At 53.3% G+C, this 24,405-nt stretch overlaps 1 protein-coding gene across 1 annotated transcript in view; it reads right to left on the bottom strand.

Moving 5' to 3' along the window:
- The window catches only part of ANO2 (anoctamin 2), a gene marked incomplete at both ends in the record, with an annotated part of 323,071 nt that extends 303,617 nt beyond the window's left edge, over positions 1 to 19,454 (bottom strand). The window contains 2 exons of the mRNA XM_079714644.1: positions 18,611 to 18,937; positions 19,434 to 19,454. Of these exons, the coding sequence (XP_079570770.1) occupies positions 18,611 to 18,937; positions 19,434 to 19,454 (348 nt within the window). The remainder of the gene's footprint in view (positions 1 to 18,610; positions 18,938 to 19,433) is intronic.
- Between the last annotated feature and the right edge of the window lie 4,951 nt (positions 19,455 to 24,405).

The raw sequence follows: 24,405 nt of genomic DNA, 5'->3' as shown, positions 1-24,405 counted from the left end.
TCCTTCGGATCATTCACGTGGGTTCCTGTGTTTCTACGTGGTTTGGGTGTGTGTGCTTTCCCCAGACGGGGGGCAGGGGGACACAGCAGCACAAGTGTGTATGTTTCTGTTTCAAGCTGCAGCTGTTTATTTCACCAGATGAATTTTAAAATCATTGCATATTCATCAGCATCTTCCGAGGAAGCCTCCTAACTAGCAACATGCTCGGAAAACTCCACAGCGAGGTGGGGAGGAAGAGAACTGGGCACGGGGACGGATGCGGGAATTCCATTTTCACAGGTTCCCTCTGCCACTCAAGTTCTAAAGAACTCCTGGGAGCAGCATCAATCTCACCCCCATCCACACCCCTGTATTTCAACCGAATCACGGGAACCCAGAGTCCTGGGAAGCCGGAGAGGTACCAGGTTCCCAACTTCGCCTTCAAGCTCCAGATGAAGAGAGGCAGGCAAGCCAGGGTCGTTTGATACGCAACCCCTTTTGTTTTTTTTCTGCTTTATAACAAATTTAATCAGTTATACATATACATATGTTCCCATATCCCCTCCCTTTTGCGTCTCCCTCCCACCCTCCCTATCCCACCCCTCCAGGCAGTCACAAAGCACAGAGTTGGTCTCCCTGTGCTATGCGGCTGCTTCCCACTAGCTATCTACCTTACGTTTGGTAGTGTATATATGTCCATGCTGCTCTTTCGCTTTGTCACAGCTTACCCTTCCCCCTCCCCATATCCTCAAGTCCATTCTCTAGGAGGTCTGTGTCTTTATTCCTGTCTTGCCCCTATGTTCTTCATGACATTTTTTTTTCTTAAATTCCATATATATGTGTCAACATACAGTATTTGTCTTTCTCTTTCTGACTTACTTCACTCTGTATGACAGACTCTAGGTTCATCCACCTCATTACAAATAGCTCAATTTCGTTTCTTTTTATCGCTGAGTAATATTCCATTGTATATATGTGTCACATCTTCTTTATCCATTCATCCGATGATGGACACTTAGGTTGTTTCCATCTCCAGGCAACCATTTCTGAGCCCCCTCCTGGTCACGAGAGGTTTCGCTTCCCACACCTAATACTCAGCACCCCTCTACAGGGCCGAGGACGACTGGTAATGCTTTTGTGGACTTGAGAAAGTTCCCAAACGTCCATGGGCCTCCTTGAGACAAGCAGGAAAGATTCTCAAAGGTCCCTTCCAGCTCTGACTTTCTGAGTCATCAGGGCCGACAATAAAATCAGATAGAAAAAACTAAAATAAAATAAACTCTCCCTTTTCCAAAAGAATCGGGGGCGCATCCACGCTTGCTCTACATTTAACTTGTGGCCCCTGCCATCCTGGCCCGACCCCCTCCCCGGACAGGAAATGACCCTGACTCCTTCATCTGGGGCTCATTGCTTCCTCTGCTGAGTATTAGAACTGGTTATAGCTGTATGGACGGAGCCGAGGTCGAGAGGGCAGGAAGGCGTCTCCTTGTTCTCGGCCCAGGAGACAGGAGCCAGCCGGACAGCTGGGACGGGCTTGGTCTCCGTCGCCTCCCTGCTGGCAGGGACTGATGGCTTTCTGTGCTCACCAATTCAGATGTTCTCCTGGGGAGTCCTTGACTTCACACTGGGTGGGGCCCCTGTCAGCAGGGGAACCAGCTGTCCCCGCCCCACTCCCTTCAGGGTCTGCTTCCCGAAGGCTGAAAACCCGAGTTTCTAGGCCCAGCAAGCCAGCAGCAGCGGCTACAAAAGGGACCTGGAGATGTTAGCAAAGCCGGGCAGGAAGTAACAACGAGCAGATTCAACCTGGAAAAATGCGGCCGTTGCCTCTGGGGCTAAATAATCAGAAACACAAATACTCAGGTGGGAGGGAGATGCCTGGAACAGGAAGCGGCCAGACAGCATTTGGACAGGAGCTTGCAATGTGATCTAGTGACAAAGAAACTGCTGGGGGATTCACAGGCTGGATGCATGGAGGTGCTACCCCAACAAGAACAAGGAAGGAGCAGGGGCGGGGCCGGCAGCTGTTCTCTGCCTCCCTGGAGGCCAGGACTAAGTGGACCACAGGGTGGAGACGGCAGCAAGGGAAGGTCAAGTCAGACTCTAGAAAGAACCTTGTCGCTATGAAGCGTAGGCAGAGATTATCCGAGGTGATGGAGAAATCCCCAGGAAGCTATTTGCAGCACCGGGACGTAGGAAGCCCGTCCCAGAGGCAGGGGCATGGCCTAAATGACCTTCAGACACCCCATGCAGCCCAGCAAGGACCACCTGACTCTGCAGGAAACAGGGAGCTGACCTGCCCGTAGATGCCACAGGAGACAGGAGATGGAGGAGCCCAAACCAACTGAAAATACTGAAATCTGAGGGCTGGGGAAAGTCACATGACCCGTCTTGAGTCTGAGACCAAGCTCCGATCTGCAGACGGCCAGACTCCCCGCTCCTCGGGCTTGCAAGGAGGATACTTCCCAATCTTCCTGCTGGCTCCACTGCCTAGGACGTGGGAGTCTCAAAACGAGGCTCCCGAGACAAGTCCCCATGTACGTTAGACCCAGCGGGGACAATCAAAGGCGTGCCATCTGACCTGCTCCTTCATCAACTTGTGGTTGCTCTGAGGCACTTAGGTTAGATCTCAAGAATAAATTCCCTCCTGAGTTTTGAGATACTGTGCAAGCAAGCAAAAGAAGCGATTTCTCTTCTTTCCCTCTGGTAGGTCATGGGCTAGATGGTGCTTAAAGAGTGGTATGGTGCATCTTATTTCTCACTGAAGCACAGTGAGGAAAGTACAAGTGTGTATCACTTCCATCCAACTTGAGGTCTGGAAGTTTGGGTTTAGAGGGTAGATCAATTAGGCTGATTATCCACTTTAAAAAGGGACTCTCTGCAACAAGCTACATTAATATACTTAAATTTTAATGAGAATTTTATAAACAGGGGTTCCGTGTACCAGGCAAGACTTCTAACTCAGACCAGGGCACACAGATGGATGACCTATCCGTGCAAAGGTCCCTATGATTCCAGGTGAGTCTTCCTGGGAACCAGTCAGCCTCCTGGTGAGGTATCTGATACCAGGTTTTAGCCCTTGGGAAAACTTTCCAGAGACTTCAGAAAGAAGAAAAGAAAAAAACTGGTTGAAGGAGGCTCTCCAGGGCATGTGGACAGCTAGCAGGTGTTAGAGCCTGACATGGGTCTGTGAAGCCAGGCCAGGAGAGGAATGGGAATAATTAGGATGGGAGAGTCCAGCTCATTTACAGACAGGTCAGCCTGGAGACCAGAAAACAACAGAAGCTGTTTAGGGATCTTTGGGCCTGAGAGGAAGGAACTATAACAGCAGCTATGCTGAGCTTCATTTTTTTTTTTTTTTTTTTTGCGGTACGCGGGCCTCTCACTGTTGTGGCCTCTCCCGTTGCGGAGCACAGGCTCCGGACGCACAGGCTCAGCGGCCATGGCTCACGGGCCCAGCCGCTCTGCGGCATGTGGGATCCTCCCGGACCAGGGCACGAACCCGTGTCCCCTGCATCGGCAGGCGGACTCTCAACCACTGCGCCACCAGGGAAGCCCTAAGCTGAGCTTCTGACATGTGCCAGGCACTGCCCTAGACACTCTGACGAATGGCCCCTCATTTAATCATTTGTTTCCTTCACAACTATCACGCACCCCTGATGGGCCACTTGTCTTCAAAACAGCTCAAATAGATCAGATGAGAAAACCGGAGTGATAGGTGACATCATACAATCTGCCCAAGTTTAGGCATCGCTTAGTGGCTGAGCTGGGATTCCAAGCTCACTTTACCCCAGAACTTTCTCCTTCAGGAAACCTTCCAGCCCTACCCCTCCTGGTGTCAGTCACTGTAACAAGTCAGCTAAGCTGCGTGCAGACACACATATGCAGGCAGCAGGGTCTGTGCCTATCATGTGCGATTACCCAAACCAGTGGAAGCAGGGAGAGCCAATCAACCACAGCCCTTCTGTCCTGGAGAGCAGGACACTCTGTGTCTGGGGGAGGAAGATCCCAGCATCTCTGCCTTGTTCCGCTTGGCCAAGCGGAACAAGACAGAGAATTCTCTTCCATTTCCTGAGCATCCCAACAGCAGGAGGGAATGACCCAGAATGCAAGAGGCCGTGAGCAGATTAACCACTCGCCACCACACGTGCCCATATGCGGAATAACCTGCACATTTACGGGGGTCGCCCTGCGTGACCCTGAGAAACCGCCTGCCTTCTGTGCCCTTCGCTAAACACTGACCCCCCCCAAGTGTGCTGACATCTTCCTCCTCTTCACCCCGCACCAGCACGCGCCTCTGCACACAAGGGACTCTCCATCCCAAATGCTGCCTGGCCGTGCGGGCATTAAGCTCTGACATCAGCGGCTTCTGAAGGTGGGGGTAAAGGAAGGCAGGAGGCCTGTCTGGGACCGTGGTCCTTGATAAAGGACAGGGTCACTCGGGTGTGACTTCCAGAGCCCTCTCTATCTGCAGGTGCCCAGTCCACCACCATCACCTACGGTTTTGATCCCTATTAAAGACGCAGCTGCTGCGAACTCCGGCTGTCCTGAGGGGTCTGAGTGAAAAACCTGAGGGTGGATGTAAAGGGGGGAGAGAGATGGGAGAACCAGATGGGAGAAGCCACAGAAGAGAGAGGCTGGGCACCCAAGACAAACGGGTCCCGCCATCAGCCCTCCTGATGCCCACGGGCAGGAAAGGGCACAACACACACGTCGGGGTCCTCCCACCCTGCTCCCAGGGGGCTGACATTCCACGCTGGCTCACTGGTCACTGTCCAAAGTGGCTCTGGACACCAGGCTACCCCACGCTCTCTCCAGTTCCTGCAGTGTCAGTCCCCAGCCTCGCCCTCCTGGGAACCCCTGCTGCCTCTCACCCTGTTTGCTGGTCCAGATCTACCCAGCTGTCTCAGAGGCAGCCCCGAGCAGACTGATTCCTGCCACAAACAGAGTCCATGGGTAATTAACAGGTATCTGCAGGGATCCAGCTGTTCCCCCATCCCATGACCGCCTTCCTCGGCGGATAAGAGGGGTGACGGAGAGGGCGGAACAGGGAACAGAGAGGGAAGGAGAGAACGCTCCCAAGTTCAGAGGCTCCCGGCTCCTCTCCTGAACGTGCTTTGGTGGCCGACAATCCCGATGGTGAGAATGAGGACCCCCCTTCCCCCACACCAAGCTCAGAGGGCAGAAGCGTTATCCCCAGAGAGGTAGGACGCTGCAGTTATTGAGACTCAGATTCAGGGTCTGAATCCCTCACTGGCACTAGCTCTTTGACCTTGACCAAGTAAACTCAGTTTTCTTATCTGAAGAATAAAGACAGGGGCTTCCCTGGTGGCGCAGTGGTTGAGAGTCCGCCTGCCGATGCAGGGGACACGAGTTCATGCCCCGGTCCGGGAAGATCCCACACACCGCGGAGCGACTGGGCCCGTGAGCCATGGCTGCTGAGCCTGTGCGTCCGGAGCCTGTGCTCCGCAACGGGAGAGGCCACAACAGTGAGAGGCCTGCGTACCGCAAAAAAAATAAAATAAAATAAAATAAATTTAAAAAAATAAAGACAGTAATAGTAAATCTTTTATAGGGTTTCTACAAAGATTCAATGAGCTGCTTTATGTACCGAGCACAGTAAAAGTATTTGTTGTCATGACTAATACCTTCAAAAGCAGCATTACGATGCTCAAGGAGGGAAGGGTCCAGATTCCTGCGGCCCCCGTGGCAGGAGGGAGAGAACAGGTATTCCTGGCCACACCAAGAAGGAGATTTCTGGTGACTGGATGAAGGCAAGGTCCCGGGGCCAGAGAGGCCTTGGGGACATAGCCCTGGTCACGCAGACAGTTCCTGACATACGATCCGTATGAAATTGTGTCTGTGTCTGTTTCTGAAGGATTTCATAATCACATGGAGACAAGCCTGGCCTAAACACAAACATCAACAAGTCCACAGCAACGGTAATCATTCTGGGCTGTGGGATTTGCCCCAAGGGCAGAGCTGGAAGGTGCTGAGAGAAAGAAGAGAGAACTGGAGAGGGAGGGGAGAAAGCTAGGCAAAGCTGCTAACAACCCCCAAGACTCAACCTCTTCCCCAGGAGGGTCACCGATCCTCTCAACGCTGGACCCGAGGGCAGCCTGAAAGGGCTCAGGTTTACCCCAGCGGTGCCCGCCCTGTGTGCGTGTGTCTGTCTGTCTGTCTGTCTCCCCCGCCCACGCTTCCTCCCACCCCCTCCTCTCGTGTTTGTTCCCCTCCGCCCTCCCCTCAGGACGGGGGCGCTCCAAAGGCTATGGCATCTTCCTCCCTGGCTGGGGAAGCTGCTGCAGAAGAAGCCGGAAGGTGGAGAGCGGGTGAGTGGGGAAGGAAATGCGGGCAGGGTTCCAGGCTGCTGAGAGTGGGAGCAAGGCTCAGGGAAAGGGAGCGGGGTCTCTCTTCTTGGGAAAGCCTTCCCTGCCAACTCCAGCTCTTGGGGACGGTCCCCTCCCCTGAACCACTCCACCGTGTACTGTCTTTGCTACACATTATGCTTTGAGTCAATTCAACACACGTGAGTATCTCCTATGTGTCAGACACTGTACAAACAAAAGAGGAATGAAACACGATCTCTGCTCTCAAAGTCTTCAATCTATCTGGGAAGAAGTGCAGCTCCAGAGGGCGCAAAACTAAGTGTTTTGGTAATTCTGCCCAAGAACAAGGAGCATTAGATGAAGGACAGACACAACAGAGCGTCAGATAACATTTTTAAACGGTGAGAAAGTCCCTTTTCAATTAACTGCAAAGATCAAGTCTCCATTTGATGTCAGTACATCTTTAAGCTCTCGGACACTACCTAAGCTTCCTTCTTTCTTTTAGCTTTTCTTCTACTTTTGTAACTGAGGTATAACTGACATATAACATTATGTTAGTTTCAAGTGTACAACGTCATAAGCCTCCTTCTCAACAGAGAGTGAGCCTGCTTCCCCGCCTCAGACCTTCTGCAGCCAACTGAGTCCAGCTGGAAATTAGTGATGTTACTGTGTTTCTGCTGTGGCTTATCTTTGTAGTTATTTTCTATTTATTGGTGTGTTGGTTTTCCATTGATAATAATGATATAGTATTTCCTTTTAAAATAAATTTAAGTTTAAAAAGTGAACAACTTAGCAAAAACATTCAGCAAGTAACAGCGTAAATAGTAAATGGCTATTTACTATTTATCATGAAACAGGTAAGCAGGGGTATTCAAGATCATGATCACAGTACTAAAATAACTGAAATTGTGAGATCCTTTGGCCAGAGGAACCCACAAAAGAGGCAATCAGCATCTAAGCCTTTGTGATTACATCTCTTCCCCCAACTAGACATCAAACTCTCCGCACCTCCTCCCTTTGGGGAGGCCTAATCCACACATTAGCATGTTCATTCACTCAGAAAATGGAAAGGAAATTCAATCCAGCTCATAGGAAGGGTAAAAATCGTGGAAAATTAAAGCAAAATGTGGCATGTGGGAGAGCCAACTTGGGCCCGTGGCAAAGAGGAAAACCCGATGCAAGAAGCAAGCCCACACCATTCCTACAAAGACCTGGGGAAGTGATGGCACTTCTTTCTAGGACATTCTGCAGCCTGTGAAGTATCTTCACCCGTGGAAGGGGCTGCTCCACGGCTCAGATGAGAAGATTGGCCCAGCGTGGCTAAGAAACGTGCACAAAGGCCACGCCCGTGACCCCTGCTCGTCGCCCTCTGCGCTCCAGATTTCTTCCCTCTACCTCCTGCCGCCACAGAAGTCCAGGTGACAGCAGGAGATAACTCCCACCCAGAGCCACTGGTCTTCTAAATGTTCTGCCAGCACAGTCCTGCTCCCAGGCCCTGGCCCAAGTCGGTCTGAATGCATTCCCTCCAGCTGCACCCGGAGCGCAGGACACAGCAACGCACACAGCGCCATCTGCGGATGGGCAGTATGGGCAGGGCTCCAGCAGCAAACACGGCCCAGGCCGGGGCAACGGGCTTCAACTCCGAAGCCTTTGGTGGTTCCCCAGTCTGCACTTGACAAAGAAAACACAACCCAACAGCACACCCTCCAAATCCCACTCCTCTGACTTCCCGATCCTGAAAAGGTGCTAAACCCCGCAGGTGCTCTCCCAGGCCTGGGAAACCTCGACCCTCCAAGGGCCGGTGGATGAGTTAAGTCCCCGGGGGCTTGAGGAGCTCAGAGAGCACACCTGACGCGAGCCATCCCCCAGTGGAAACACGACAGGACAGTTACAAGAATACCAGCGGTCACCTAGCCCAGGCCCACAGCCCTGGCCCCACGACTGCGGAGCTGGACAGAGAGTCGGGCTGCTGGCCGTCACGGGTGGGAGACAGCAGAGGGACTCCCAAACCAGCGATGCCCGAGGGACAGTGATCACATTCTGGAAGATGTGGGGACGGACCCAGAGTCCCCCAGGAGCCCCACGCAGTACATGTCCACTTCCATGAACCTTTCGGGGGAGATTCACACACTCTGGCCTCAGCCAACCTCCTGGGCGAGGAGGAGGGACGAGGGCGAGAGTGGGCGGGGTTTCCACCGGGCACGTCTGCTTCAGAAGACAGTGACGTGGCTGGCCAACGGCTGACAATCCTGCCAGCTCTCCCTCCTTCTGCTCCTGCTGTCCCCTCGGCCTGTCCTCCCTGCAGTCCCGATGCACAGAACAGGGGAGGCAGGGAGCACATCGGGGGCCCCGTCGCTTTTGCTTGTGGCCTGGATGCAAACAGGCGCATGATCTCCCCTGGGCAAAGGCCACGGCCCTACTCAAGACTCGCCATCCACTCACCCCTTGCTCATCCAGAAAAGTCGGGCTTCTCAGCAGAACACACAGCGAGGGGCTGTCTGCTCCCGACGCCAGGGCAGGCCGGGCCGCGAGGTCCCTCAGGAGCTGGGACGACACGCCCAGGTCACAGCGTTCCTTGCAGAACCCTTCACGAAAGTCCTTAAAACACCAACATGCTTAATTCCAACATTCAAACCAGGAAAAATTTTAGTGGAAGAACTCATAGGATAGGAAACAGAAAATCACCACCAAAATCAAATGCAAAATTAAACATGATGGGCCAATTCTAAGTTTTCCCATTAATATTCTTCTCCTTCTCACCCACATCCTCTGCCCTCACCAAGTACACACTGGCAGCCAGGTGCTAACAGCTCCCAAAGGCTGAAGGGAAAGACATGTAAGAACAATTTTAAATTGAGAAAATTGACTTCATCAGTGCAATTTTTGAGAACACTGAGAAAACAGTCTGCAGTGAAGAGAGGGGGACACATAAGGCTGGTGGCCCAGAACATCCTCACCATGGATCAAGCACCGGATATAACCAATGGTGTCTCCAGACCTCAAAGGCTCCAAGAAAGACCTCACCACATACAACACCCAGGTCAGCTAAGCCTTCCAAACCTGCACCCTCCTCCCCAGCGTCCCAGCCTGCAGAGGGCGAATCTTCCCTGGAGCGTTGATAAAAGTAGCAGACACAGCACACTCAGGTCTGCTGGGCCCCAAGCATCTGGGGGCAGGGAGAGGGAAGGTGATTCAGTCTAGAGCTTCAAGGCAGGAGTGGAACTTCGCCCGGTCACCCAGGCCACGGGTCACTCTCCCAGCACTCTCTTCCCACCTCTGTAACTGCACTTTTAGACCTGACCGTGTGGCTTTCCGTGGTCACGTCTGCTTCGCCCAGCAGACTAGAGGCCTCAGCCCCACCTCGGAGGTGAACGTCTGCTAAAGGGAGAGGCAGGAGAGGGGAGGCCAGAGACGGAGCCCGGCGGGTCTTCTCTGGCAGCTGCTTCCCTTTTGGGCATCTTTACAGCTGAAGTGACTAGCCAAGCGGTCCCTGGCTCACAAAAACCTTGAATTTATCAGACGACCAGTGGAGAAAGGCCTTCTTTCTCCACGTTTGTCTCAGAGACCGAAATATCTAGCACTGCCGTGAAGAGGGAAGATCAGCAGGATGGGACCAGCTGTCCCCTGACCCTCTCTTCGCCAGATACAGAGACTGATGTACATGAGAGGAGCAGGAGTGACACACAAAATACTGAACCCCCAGCAGAGCGCAGTGTTAAGTCAGAACAGGCACCAGCCACGGACACCGACAGTCATACGAGGAGGCCGAGACACCAGGCTGCTGCCAGGAAGACGACAACTCGGCTGCAAGCAAGATGGACCTAACAGGAGGAGGTCATCTCCCGCACGACTCATTTGTCCGCACAGACTCCCTGCCATCAGGATCTCATCTGCCGAAGATGGAACTAGCAGCGTGAGCTTGTACAAGTCACATCCTCTCGACTTCGGTTCCCACTCTCTTACGGAATTGAGAGAAATTCCAAGCCCTTCCAGCTCACATATCCCATGACCCCATGTCCGGGTACCTCACTGATTGCCCCTGGTAACAGAAAACCAGCAAAACACAAGCAGGCCAAGGGGTGTGCAGGCCAGAAGCCCTCAGCAGGTCAACCACTGATGCCTGCCCTCTGCTACCACAGGGGGAAATGGGATAATCAAAGCCCAGAACCTCCTTCCAGCCACTTTTTTTTTTTTTTGCGGTATGTGGGCCTCTCACTGTTGTGGCCTCTCCCGTTGCGGAGCACAGGCTCCGGACGCACAGGCCCAGCGGCCATGGCTCACAGGCCCAGCTGCTCCGCGGCATGTGGGATCTTCCCAGACCGGGGCACGAACCCGTTTCCCCTGCATCAGAAGGCGGACTCTCAACCACTGCGCCACCAGGGAAGCCCTTTCCAGCCACTTTTGAGGAATCCTAGGACTGCTAGAAGCTCACTGATCGATAAAAGACACCCGGACGTAAAGGACTTGAGAAAGAGCCAGCCCCTAGCTCCTTCTAACTCTGTTTAAACCCTTGGCCCGCTTTTCACCAGAGCCATTTCTTTGATAACCTGGGCAGCATGTGTCTGCATGGCAGGGGGATCATGTAAGCCAAACACCACCCTGCAGAGTCGCTGTAAGAAGGGAGGGGGAACAGGAGGTAGGAGACCCGGTTTCCAGGCACAGCCCTGTTCCCCAGCAGCCTGGCAAGGGACCTCTGTTCCTACATCAAGGGGATGAGAGATGGCCCAACCATCCCAGTGGGGACACCACGAGCATAAAATAAGAATAATGAATGTTAATTTTTTTTCTTTTTTATAATTGAAGATTAGTTAATTTACAATGCTGTTAGTTTCAAGTGTACGGCACAGTGATTCAGTTATACATATACATATATTCTTTTTCAGATTCTTTTCCATTATAGGTTATCACAAGATATTGAGTATAGCTCCCTGTGCTCTACAGCAGGTCCCTGTTGTTTACCCATTTTATAGATAGAACTATGTATATGTTAATCCCAAACTCATTCATCTCCCCCTCCATCCCTTTTGGTAACCATAAGTTTGTTTTCTATGTCTGGGAGTCTGTTTCTGTTTTGTAAACAAGTTCACCTGTATCATTTTTTTAGATTGCACATAGAAGTGATGTCACATATTTGTCTTTCTTACTTCGCTTAATATGATAATCTCTAGGTCCACCCATGTCACTGCAAATGGCATTATTTCATTCTTTTTTACGGTTGAGTAGTATTTCATTGTATATATGTACCACACCTTCTTTATCCGTTCATTTGTCGATGGACATTTAGGTTGCTTCCATAGCTTGGCTATTGTAAAGAGTGCTGCTGTGTGTGAACAACGGGGTGCATGTATCTTTTCGAATTATAGTTTTCTCTGGATATATGCCCATGAGTGGGATTGCTGGATCATACGGTAGTTCTGGTTTTAGCTTTTTAAGGCACCTCCATGCTGCTCATGAATGTTCATTTTTTAATTACAAACTCTGAAAAAGGAAATTGATATTCACCCAGGTTTGGGGGCCTTGACTTGCCCTCCTTGCTTCTCTCTGAATCCCCACCCCCAGGCTGCCTGGAGGCCTCTCCTAGGAGACCAGGTCCACCCAGCTCTGTTCTGCTCTGCTCAGCTGTGCGGTCCTGAGGGCAGGGGCTGCGGCAGCTGTCTTTGTTGTGTTCTCTGAAGTTCCCTTGGGGCAGGAAAGAGGCAGGTGAGACGCCCTGGGCTCCAGCACACGGCTTCAGAGTGGGGCAAGTGAGACAGGAACACATCCAAAGCCAGGGGGAAATCATCGTGTTTTCCCCAGTCATTAGTGCAAGTCAACAGCTGCGGGACTGCCACGCACACCCATGAGAGCGCAGCAGCATCGCCAGGAGACGGGATGAACTGGGGCGTGATTAGATGCCACGTTCCCTGCACTCCTGTAGCTTCCTTAAGAACACAAACCCCTATCCCGTTCCTGAGGAGGAAACAGACTAGTCTTATGATGGCGTCAGCAGGGGTGTGGGAACCCCCAGCCCATAGATATACACCACTCCCCTCACTCCAGCGCCCAGCAGCCTGCTTGGGGCCTGAGGAAGAGCGAGGGACAGGAAGACCTCCAGGGGACGCTGTCACCCTAGAAAAGCAAGCAGCACGGTTTTCCTAAGGATTAGGGAATCTCCTACATCCTAGTTTTCCCAGCAAAGGAAGGTTATACACGTAAGAGAGAAGACAGTGCAGGTCTGAGTGTCTATCATCTGCAGGGCTGCAAACTGATACCATAAAAGGAGAAATGGTCACCCGGGCTGGCCTGGCCCTTCGGGGAGGCCACCGCAGCCTTCAGGAGAGCAAGAGGCCCAGACTGGTGGTGGTCACTGCTCTGCGCCCACCCTGTGCCCCTATAACAGAGGACAAAGCAAAGGTGCCCCTAAAGCAGTCCCCTTTTCTAGGTCAGTATCTCCAGGCCCCTGCAGAGAACCACTGTGAACTCTGGGGAAAGAAAAATAGGAAACTGCTATCAAGGGCTAGTCACTTCTCCCTGGGATGGCAAAGCCCCCAGAAGGTCTCAGCCGGGGTTGAAATCCCAGCTGGATCACTCGGCAGATGTCACCGTGGCTGAGTCGCTAGCCTCTCCCAGCCTGTCTCCTCCTCTCCTCGAAAAGATGGGACTCACGCCCACCTTGCGGGATATTCACGGAGACTCAAAGAGGATGCACAGGTGGACGCAGGATCCCACGTTATGAGACGCACAGAAGGCACTCGGGAGAGACAGTTTCCTTCCTTAAAGCCAGAGACCAAATCACACTCTAAGACAGAGCAATTTCCCAAAGCTGCCCTACCACTGTCCAAGGGCCTAGGAGGACGGAGGTGCCCATCAGCTGTTTAATCCGATGTATAAAAACCCTTCCCTGAGAAGGGGTGATGACAAAGGTCAAGAAACAGTAGCCTCTGGTCTGAAGAGAGTGAGGCAGCGTTTGATTTTCCCAGCCCGCCAGCTTCTCCCCTAAATGAGCCCCACTGGGAGGTCACAATGTCCCACACCTCAGAGGTCCCCTAGACGACTCCTTTTGAGCCGGCACAGTAATCTGGGTTGACGTGTAAGGCGTCAGGGCTACAGGGTGAGGAGTCAGGTGTCAGAGTCATCCTTTGCCTTGGCGGGAGGGGGTCTCCTCTCCGCAGAGAGAGAGGGGTTTGGTCATTCCTGGGTTGCCAGCCGACACCAGGTCAGAGAGGAGAATTCTGCCTCCTGAATGAAGCTGTGGGCTTCCAGGACTTCCCAGCTGGCATTGCGCCCCTTCTACGCCTGACTCTGCCCAAAGCAGCCCACAGAGCTGCCGGACATGCAGGACCGTGTGCTGATTAAAGGCAGCTCCTGCTATGGGTCCTCTGGCGCCGTAATCCCAGGAGACCAGCGCCGAGCGGGAGCCGCCTGGTCTCCGTGTCGATGCCCTCTCTCCACTCCCAGTTGGGAACGTCAGCTGCTCACAGAGATGAAGTTTGGGGCCACGCCTGCTGGAGTTTCCAGGCCTGCAGGCTGGGAGAAGGTCTTTACTGCCAAGCCCACAAGCAGGACCTCCAGGCCCACCAAGTGCATCGCACGCTCCAGGCTCTGGGGCTCGCTCCTGGCTCTGGATTCCCCCTGGTGCCACCTGAGTCTCTGCCTCTGTCCCTCGGGCTCAGTCTCACTCAGGGTAGGAGGTCTGGGAGCGCCCGGGAGGAGGTGAGTCACAGGAGCCTTGTTCAGCCCATCCATTCTACAGCCTGTCTGGAGGCTCGACGCTGGGTAAGTCCCTCAACCGCTTGCATTAGCCTCCCATTCAGCAGTGATGCTCAACTCCAAACAGGGGGCCCTCATTTATCCGAACTGGCAGTGAGGTTGCAGGGGTCTCTGTCATCCCCAGGCACCTCCAGTGAGGTCTCTATTTTTTAAATTTTTTTTGGCCACGCCACGTGGCATACGGGATCTTACTTCCCCGACCAGGGATCAAACCCATGCCCCCTGCAGTGGAAGCGCAGAGTCTTAACCACTGGACCGCCAGGGAAGTCCCTCCAGTGAGGTCTTTAGATGAAATTCTAATCAAATGACCAAACGTAAGAAAACAGAGCCAACTGTGGTTTAGTCATCCAATAAATATTGAATAGTCTTTAAAATATGAACATGGACCTTGTCAATACATGGCAACACGTACACAAAATGAAAAGTGAAACAACAAAAGGAAAGGACACGTCAGTTCTCCTCCTGCCTAAAGCACGGCCAGCTACCAACTAGGGTCGAAATGAACTCCACACGACACTCAATCAAGTAGAGTTTGGTGGCCACAGAGTTCTTTCAGTCTGTAAGGTTAAGTGAATATTCTCCACGGGTGTCTGATAGAAACCCATTTCCTCTCCATTTGTCTTCAAAGTGAAACTAGAGCCTAAGAGGCGGTCCAGCCCGGAAGAGTGGAGACAGCCGCGCAGGTGGGGCCACTGCACCCGCTCTCCGAACGGCCACCAGGGGAAGCCGAGCAATGTCCCTGCCCCCGTGAGGGGCCAGGTCCAGGCTGCTGCTCACGGCCAGAGGCTGAGCATCCTGATGCACAGAAGAACAGTTCAGACCCCAACAGGCCCCGAGAAAGTTGTCTAGACCCTCACGGTCTCCAGCTCTAACCAGGGTTTAGCACCAACATGGCACGGGGGCCGGTGGGGGAGAGATGGAGCAGATCATGGGACACTGCCCTGAAGGAGGTGACAATTCATTCGCAACCTCGTTGGGTGGCGACTGGGTGCTCTCTATCGTTCGGGGAGCGACTAGGTAAACAAGCGCTCATCGGTTAGAAAAAAGGGATTAGATGCACGTGCACTACGTGAATGGTCTGAAAAATATAGTGCTGGGGGGAAAGAAAGCAGCAGAATGGGATGTAAAACAGAGCTCCTCTATGTAAATCAAAACTGCATACAGTTCCGAGAAACTGTCACCACCAAGAGGAGCCTAAGGAAACATGACACTGAATATATTGTGGGATCTGGGCTGGGATCCTGGAGGAGAAAAAGAGAGAAGGTAAAATCTAAGGAAGTCTGAACAGAGGAGGGATTTTCCTTAATGACGGTGTATCAGTATCGGCTCATTCGTTGTGACAAATGTACCATATTAATAACAGAGGAGACTGGGTGTGTGGGACAGGGAAGCTCTCTGTCCAACTTTCCTGTAAACTTAAAACTGTTCTAAACAATAACGTCTGTTTTTTTAATGAGAAAAAATTGCATACAGTGAAAATAACACTATGCATTGCCCAGAAACACGAGGCATTGGAATGACTGCCTGTGGAAGGGGCAGGCAGTGAAGACTGAAGGGCTGGGGGTATTTTAAAAAGTCACAAGAGGGCTTCCCTGGTGGCGCAGCGGTTGAGAGTCCGCCTGCCGATGCAGGGGACACGGGTTCGTGCCCCGGTCCGGGAAGATCCCACATGCCGCGGAGCGGCCGGGCCCATGAGCCATGGCCGCTGAGCCTGCGCGTCCGGATCCTGTGATCCGCAATGGGAGAGGCCATAACAGTGAGAGGCCCGGGTACCGCAAAAAAAAAAAAAAAAAAGTCACAAGAAGGACCTTTGCAGAACACTGATAATAATGCACCATGGCTGAGCACTGTAATTAACTCAACTCTGCATCAGAGGTGCCAAAGCAAATAAGAATAATTAATTTTTAAAAAAGAGAAAGAAAAAAAAAAAAACACTGCAAGACGGTAGGTCACAACGGCTACATGAGTGGTGGAGGCCCTGATGACAGAAGGGACTTGGGGAAGGCTGAGTAGCTTGGAAAGGCCCCAAGAAAGAACAGGTAAGTCAGCCTTGAAGCCCGGGGTAGGGGCCAGGAGGGAGGTGCTCTGTGTGGGTACACACCAGGAACAACAGTCCAGGACACACTCCGCAGCCCCACCTAACACTAGTCAGTCCTAAGAGCTAGCTCTGGGCCCTCCTAATTTCCAGCCAAAGCCAGGAAAATCCAGTAGCAACCAAAATGAATCACGCTGGAGGGCAGCAAAGACAGCGGCGATACTAGCAGCAGTAGGAGGAGTTACCAGGACAGTTACGTTTGAATTTCAGATTAGCAACAACTAATTTTTTAGTACAAGTATGTCCTCAATATTGCATGGGACACACTTAAGCTAAAAACATTATTTGCTGTTAATCTGAATTCAAATTTAACTAGGCACCTTGAGTTTTTATTTGCTAAATCTGGCAACTCTCAATAATAACAATGCAGTAACACCCATTGTTCCTATTCTAGATACTTTACTTTGTTGTCTTATTTCATCTTCACCCCAAACCAATGAAGAATGTATTGTTTCTCCCTTTTTACAGACAAGGAAACTGTGATTCGAAAGGGTCGAGTCACTTGCCCAAGGTCGTGACGCTGGCAGATGCCAGGCCTGGGATGTGAACATCTGGACTCAGACTCCAGAGTCCAGCTCTGGAGCAGGTTGCTGTCTCCCAACTCAGCAGCCACACGAGGCCCAGACCTCCGCTCCCTGAGCCTGCTTGACTCCCTGACACCCAGAGAAGGTGCAGCCTCCTGTGGTGGTGGTGTCCAGAGCTCCTTGTACGGCCCTCCAAACACGCCGCCACCTCAAGAAACCTTCCCACCAGACCCCAATCAGAGGCACCCAGCAAGCTCTGGGTTTCCAAAAGACAAAGTCAGCATTCCCACAGCAAGGGAACCCCGAGTAGCCCTAAAAGAGCACAACGTCCCTACAGGGGTGCAAAGAATAATGAGAGAAGGGGCTCCTGGTTTAAGAGTCTGGATGAGCAGCACAGGTCCGCCCAAGGGGTCTGAGCCGGGCCACATAAAAAATGGGTGAATGACCTCTGGGGGTCCCTTCCAGTTTGGGGATGGCATTAATGGGAATCTCACAAAACAGGTTTCTGATGAGAATGTCACCCCACCCCTCAGCATGACACCCTTTTCAATAATCATAATGAGTACTTATTGAGCATCGACTGCATACCAGACATTGTGCTAGATGTTTCCATTGCCCCATCTAATGAGGGGGCATATAAAACTACAATCCTGCAGGACGTCTATTATTTTGCAAATGAGGAACCTGAGACTCACGGACATCACTTATTTATTCAACTAACACTGGTTAAGCTCCTACTATGTGCCAGACTCTGTCCTAGGTGCTAGGGATACAGCAGTGAACCAAACAAGACCCCTGCCTTCATGGAGCCAGTAGGGTCACAGATTAAAAAATAAACAAATCTACCATGTTATTTCAGGTGCTAAGTACGATGAAGAAAAGCGAAGCAGAGTCAAGGAACAGAATGATAGGGCTGGGAGTACTTCCCCTAAGACGGTCAAGGAAGAGGTCTGGAAGGAGGTAACATTCGGGCAGAAGTCTGTAGTGAGGGCCTGAGCATGCACAGGTCTGAAGAAGGGTGCCCAAGGCAGAGGGGACAACCAGCGCAAAGGCCCTGAAGTTAACAGTGACCAACACACAACCCAGTTAAGGCCCATGGGCTGGAGCCAGCACGGGAGTGTGGGAGGGGTAGGAGATGAGTTTGGATGGGATGGCGAGGCAGGTCATCTTTAAAGGACCGTATGATGTGAAGAAATGGATGGAGAAGTGAGTGACAAAATGGATGGACGGACGGACAGACAGACGAATATGTAGATAAATGGATTTCCATAGGCTGGCTACTGATCAGAGGTCAGAATACATATAGCTCACAAGCTGATAAAATGTATCTGATGTTCAGTTCCCAAATAACCAACTTCCTGAAGGCCCTAGGCAAACACATTCCTTCCTTCCTATCTATCTATCTATCTATCTATCTATCTATCTATCTATCTATCTATCTATTTATTTATTTATTTGGCTGCGCAGCTTGCAGGATCTTAGTTCCCTGACCAGGGATCAAACTCACGCCCTCAGCAGTGAAAAACGTGGAGTCCTAACCATTGGACCGCCAGGGAATTCCCATACGTTCCTTACTAATGTCGTTCTTCTATACAGGAATTTTAATCCAAAATTCAACAGGCAAACTAGGTCTTCATTCGAAGGAAACCATTACAAAGGCCAGAGAATGCCGAGCCAGCAAGAAATGTCGTGTCTTCTGTCTCTAACTAAGCCAGCTTCCACAGAGCAGATGGGCACCCCACCGCCAGCACCAGCACCAGCACCTGGGATCCCAAAGCTCTTCCTCAAGTCCTTGAGCAAGAAAATCTGGTTTGCCCACCAGAAAAAAAACCCAAAAAAATCAATGCCAAACGCCAGAACAAAGCCAAGGCTTCCTGCAGGAGCCCAGCCTGCTTAGCCATCCCACCCCGTACCCTCTGCCACCCGCCCAGCCTCACCTCCAAGTCCTTCTCCAGCTCCAGCCCGGCCTCCAGCAGGTTGTGCTCAAACTCCTCCCGCTGCTCCTTCCTCTCCTCCTCCAGGGCGTCGAGCGGCCCCGGCTCAATGTCACCGGGAGGCCCCGCGGCGGGGTCCTTGCCCGTCTCGCCATTAGAGTCGATCGCCAGCGAGTGGCCAGGGAAGCCATGGCCGGGGTGCGCCCCCCGTTTCCGGTAGTGGTAGACGAGCACGTAGTCGACCTTCCTCTGGTTGTCGTGGAAGTGCATGCGGCTCAGACGGGGCTCCCAGGACAGCAGCTCGCTGGCCTCCAGATAGTTGTTGATGACCTGGCCAGAGAGAACAGGTCACGGGCGGCGAGGTCCAGTGAGGGAGGGGCGAGAGGCGCGGGAGGCTGACCTTGCGCTCTGGACCCCGGGAGAGGGACTTGGAAGCCAGGCCCTCCCGGCCCCAAGGAAAGGACAGAGGGGCCCCAGTTCATTGGCCACGACAGGCCCGCGACGCCTCCACACCCTACCAGGCGCAGCCCGGACCCGGCCGCCCGCCGCTGCGGCACCCACGCACACGTACACGCTCAGGTACCCGGATGCATAGGCGGCGTCAACACCACGCATCCCACCGCCCGCCTCCCTTCGCGCCCCGAGCCCCACGCCCGCTCCCGCGCGTGCGTAAAATCCCGCACTCGGCCTCCCTGCAGACACGCCCGCACACACTATGCACACGCGCGTCACCCGAGTGCGCTCTGACACGCGGCGCCCCGCACACACCACGACACCCCCTCCTCCTTGCAGATGTGCGGCCCTCCTGCAAACACGCAGTACTCACTGGCAGGTTCTCTGGATCCATTGAAACAAAGGCCGATTTCTAGCCGCCTGGCCCACCCCTGCCCCCACCCCACGGGGATTCACTGTACACTCTGCCCCTCACAGCCCCCACCTCACCCTCTCCAGCCACTGGCGAGGACCCTGCCAGAGACGGCGGCGGTCCACTCCTGTCTGCTCCCCGAGGTGGGAGGTTGAGAGCGGAGGAGGAGGAAGCACGAGGCAGAGTGCGGGGAGGGACCTGCCTCCCCCTTTGGGTGTTTCCCTGTTTATTACCGCTTTGATACCCAGCTGCCTCTGCAGCCACCTGAGAAGTCACCTGGGCAACCAGATGAAGCGCCAGGCACAGGAGAGAGCCTCGGAGCCGCCCCAGCAGAGGTCTGGTTCCTCCGACCTGAGGGAGGGGAGCTGGGGAGTCTGCAGACCAACAGGCGGGGCCCCCTGGCCTTTCACACGCCCGCCTTCCGGGTCCTCCTCTGACCAGAGGGCCCCGGCGCTGCTGGGACAGTTGTGTCACCATGACTCGGAGAGACAGGAGAGGATAAGGTCCTAACAGAAACCCCTCCCCCGACACCTGCCTCCCAGGTGGAGGGACCCCCCAGTCCACAGGCTTCCTGGGGACCCCAGTACTCACAGAGCTGTTTGGGGAGCTCTCTCCACCGTACGCCTGGCTGGAACATCGGGTGAGACTGCCCTGGAGACCCCGGGCTCCGGGACGCGGCACCTGGAGGCATTGCTGTGCGTGTTTGGGGCCCTGGCCCCCTCTGACCACTGCCCGGGGGCACAGCCGGCGTGGCGACCCAGGGAGCAGGGAGATACCTGTGTGAGGCAAGGACAAAGGGGGACAGCAGCTTCAGAGGATGGGAAACCCGGGGGACCCGGAGAAACTGAGGCACTGAGGCGGGGACACCAGGGCGACCCTAACTAAGACCGCGGCCACATCTCCCCACAGCTGTCCCCTCACCCCGGTCATTCCTCACAGGCTTAGTTAGCCAGGTTCACGCTGGCCACAGGGCTGGGGGTGTCCCCATCTCTCTCTCTCTCTCTCTCTCTCTCTCTCCCTCTCTCACACACACGCACACACACACACGTAGCCACCAGCAGGAACTCCTCCCGATGACGGCCGTCATAATCTCTCATGATTCCCAGACAAGCGGAGAGGGGTGGCACCCGGGGGGCAGGGTGGGTGGGGCACTGCCTGGAGAGCCAGCCTGAATTCATGCCAAAGGCTTAGCCTTCAGGGTCCCTCCTGAGGCAGCAAGACCAGCGGGCACCTGGCAGCCCTCACACCCCTCAAGAAGACAGCAAGGACAGCCCAAGAGTGGGTGCAGGGCAGGGGCAACCTCTGACCAAAGGGCCACCAACTCCAGGGCCCTTGAAGGGTCCCCATGCCCCTGCTGCCCCCTGGCCCCCCAGAGCAGCCCTTCAGGGCACCTGGGCTGACACCTCAGCTCTGTCACGTGCTGGCTCTGAGGCCTCTGAGCCTGTTTCTTCAACTGTAAAATAAGGAGAATCCCAAACTTGTAGGATGGAATGAGAATGAGAGATACATGTGCAAAGCACCCGGACAGTCATTAGACTACGGGTATGCAACAAAAAAGTGGTTATTATCATTGTTCGTATGTTTTCATTTTAAACTCCGCGTGAGCAGAAATCACACCTTATACATCCAGCTCAGCCCTTAGCCCCTGCCGAATGAATGAATGAATGAACGAACAAATGTATAAAAGGCAGCTCTTCCTGGTCTCTTGAAACAGAACCTCTGGTCAGTTACCAGCTTGTGGAGCAGCCCGCTATGTGCCCAGCTCTCTGCCAGGCAGTTTCGGTAGAACTGGGACATTGGGTCCCCGTGCTTAAGAAATGTATCATCTCTTTGTGAAGATACCGCTGATGTGCAGGAAACGCAATTATGACCAGCAAGTAAAGATTCCATAATTTGTTTCTAGACTGTGGGCTCTGGTCTATACTGAGGGAGACCAGAAAGGTGGAAAGTCAAAGTGGCTTCAGGAGGAATTAAACCTGAAGCTGGGTCTTGAAGCATCTGGAAGGCAGGGGACAACACAGAGGGGCAGGGGTGGGCAGTCGTGCTGGTGGTGTGACGGCGGGTGGGGGGCCTCCAGCTCAGGGTATCAGGGGACGGGCTTCCTTCCTTGGTCCCCAGTCTTGCTAATCCCTCTCCCCTTGTGCCTTTCCGCCCAGGGCAGAACTGAGAACAGGCCTCTACACCCCAGGGAAGGCCTGGAAACCTCCGTGTGCACGTCTAAACAGCCGGAGACCATCCTGATGCCTACCTGAGCAGGTGATAACGGGGATGCTCAGTCAACGTCCACCTTTCCTCGACAGCAATTCACATTCACACAACTGTGAGTTGGGTAGCTCAGATTCAGAGTCAGCCTAAAGCTTTTGTCAAGCCACTGACCAGGAGCCACCATCCCCTGAAGGTGCCACCTGGGGTTTGAGGCTGGCCTCCAGGGCTCCGCTGGCCATCCTGGCTGGCCCCTCCACTTGCCTCTGACACGTGGATCACGGCTGCCTGTGGCCATGTTTTCACGCCCACCTTCTCCCCACAACCAGTGATTAGAGCACAGCATATGGTTCAGCCATTCCAGCTCCAGAAAGACATTCCAGGCAATAATGCCATTTTAGAGAGCTCTCTTAGCAATACCGACTCCACTCTGATTTTCCTTTCACGTCATTCCCTCGGCTCTTGGCACAAGCTGCCTTGAGCAAGAGATCCATGGGTGTTTGTGGCTTAGCTACCCTCCTGGGCTCTGGGGGTGTGATATTGTGACTTCTTATAAGAAACAGACAATTTGGTCTTCATTCTGTTGCTTGTACAGAGCTCCTAAAACCCTTAGAACTCCTTAAATGTGGAGAACGATCAAGGTGTCTTTTGCTATGTTAATGAGGTGGCTTTTGGAAAGCCCCTCTGTAACCTAAGGAAGGGGGCTGGTTGCCAGGGGAACCAACCTTGTGATCAGAGGGTGGAACTTTCAGTCCCTCCCTCCCCCTTCCGCCCCCTTTAACCTATGCTATCCGATGCTGTCTCCAGGTAGACAGGGTCGGAAACGAGTTGAATTATAGGACACCCAGCTGGTGTTGCAGAACTGCTTGGTGTGGGGAAAAAACCCACACACTGGAACTGGAATCAGAATGGTAGGGTGCCATGAGGGCGAGGCATAGCTTACTGTCTCTGGATCAACTAGATGCATTTTCACAAGGCCTGGACCTGGGGCCTCCTCTTTACACTCAGCTCTTTTCCTGGGAACTCGCATCCATGCCAATGACTTTAATTATCACTTCTATGTCGATGACTCTCAAAACTTAACCTTTAACAATGACTCTTCTCTAGCCACCAGACCCATAGCCCCTGCTGCCCACCTGGCATCTCTGCTTGGGTGTTTCAGAGGCCCCTCAAAGTCAACACGTCCAGAACCAAACTTACGACCTTCTCCACAACGCGACACTTTTTCAGTATCCCCATCGCTATGAATGCTACCACCATCGCTCAGTCCACGAACCACAAATCTGAAGGCAGCCCTGATAGCCTTCATCCCTCACAGCCCAGATCCGATTTGTGATCAAGCCTATGAATTTCACCCCTGAAATACCTCCTAAATCCATCTGTTTTCCACCACCTCCAGGACCACCTTAGCCTAGTGCAACTTACCATCCTTACTCACCTGTCTTACTCCACACTCTCCCAACACCCCCCCACTTCCATCCTTGCTCCCCGCCCCTGTTCCCCACAAGGGGGTCCTTTCAAAATGTCAATCAGGCCAGGACACCTCTTGTGTGGAGACTTCTGGTGCTTCCCACGTTCTTGGGCTGTGAGACCCTGTGGAATTTGGCCTGTTCACGTCTCTGCCTCATCTGTCCCGTGTCTTGGTGGAGCTCTGAGTTCCAGCCATAGTTCATGCTCTCAGTCTCTCTGATGCATCACACTGCCTCCCTGCCAGGATCTTGCATAGATTCTTCCTGCTGGCTGGAACGTGCTTCTTCCTCTAGCTCCAGGCCACCTGCGATTTTGGTCCTTAGGAACCCAGAAAACCCAGACGCAGCACATTCTTGTCTCAGAAAGCTACTAATCAAGGTGAGACGGGAATATTCAGATACTACAAGCAGAGCTAATCTCCTTCCACCCCAGACATGATTGAGATGCTACAAGCTGAGCTGGTGCAGAGGGAGGTGTAGGCGGAGGTGTAGGGCCACACAGACAAACGTCAAGTTGGCCAAGGAAGGCCTCCGAGCTTCAGGCAGTGGACCCCCCTGGTCAGCAGGGAGCCACAGAGAGTGGGACTCAAGCAGCAGCCTTGATTGTCTGGCATCACTGAGGGAAGATAACCCACTAGTGGCAACCCACGACTGTCCAGTCTAAGAGACTCCTTCTATATCCCAAACCTTTGCTCAGCTCTCCAAATGACCCCCCCAACTGACCACCCCATATGTGAGTAGCCCATCTTCCAACTGTCTGGACCCTCATCAGCCTCCAGGAGCATTAGGGTGGTGGGAGAGGAGGGCCCTCCACACCTTGTCCAAGTGTGACCAGATGGAAATGACCAGAGGCCTCCCGCTGAGCATGGACAGGGGTGGCCCCCCCCGGGCAGGAGCACATCCGCACATCCACATCTGCCCCCCAGTCCATCCTCCTCCTCCACCCTTAGAGGGATCCCTCAAAATTAGACATCACTTGACTCCACCCTCCCTCTCAAAGCCCTTCAAAGGGTCCCATTGCCTGAGGATAAGATCTTTACCATGAACTGAAAGGTGGGACATGTATTCTCCAACCTTGTTCCTGCCCTGCTTCCTACGCCTCATCTCTTTGAAACTTGAGTTTTTCTGAATATTCTGATTTGCTCCATCTGTGGAGACGCTGAAGGGCAATGGAGCCACAGGGGCACTTGATGAGGGGGACTGCCCTCTTGCGGGGTGGGAGGAAATGAAGGAAAGGAGGGCCATCCTGGTCTTGGCTTGCG

The sequence above is a fragment of the Hyperoodon ampullatus genome (assembly GCF_949752795.1).
Source record: "Hyperoodon ampullatus genome assembly, chromosome: 11".
Lineage (NCBI taxonomy): Eukaryota > Metazoa > Chordata > Mammalia > Artiodactyla > Ziphiidae > Hyperoodon > Hyperoodon ampullatus.
This window is presented reverse-complemented; position numbering and strand designations above follow the sequence as displayed.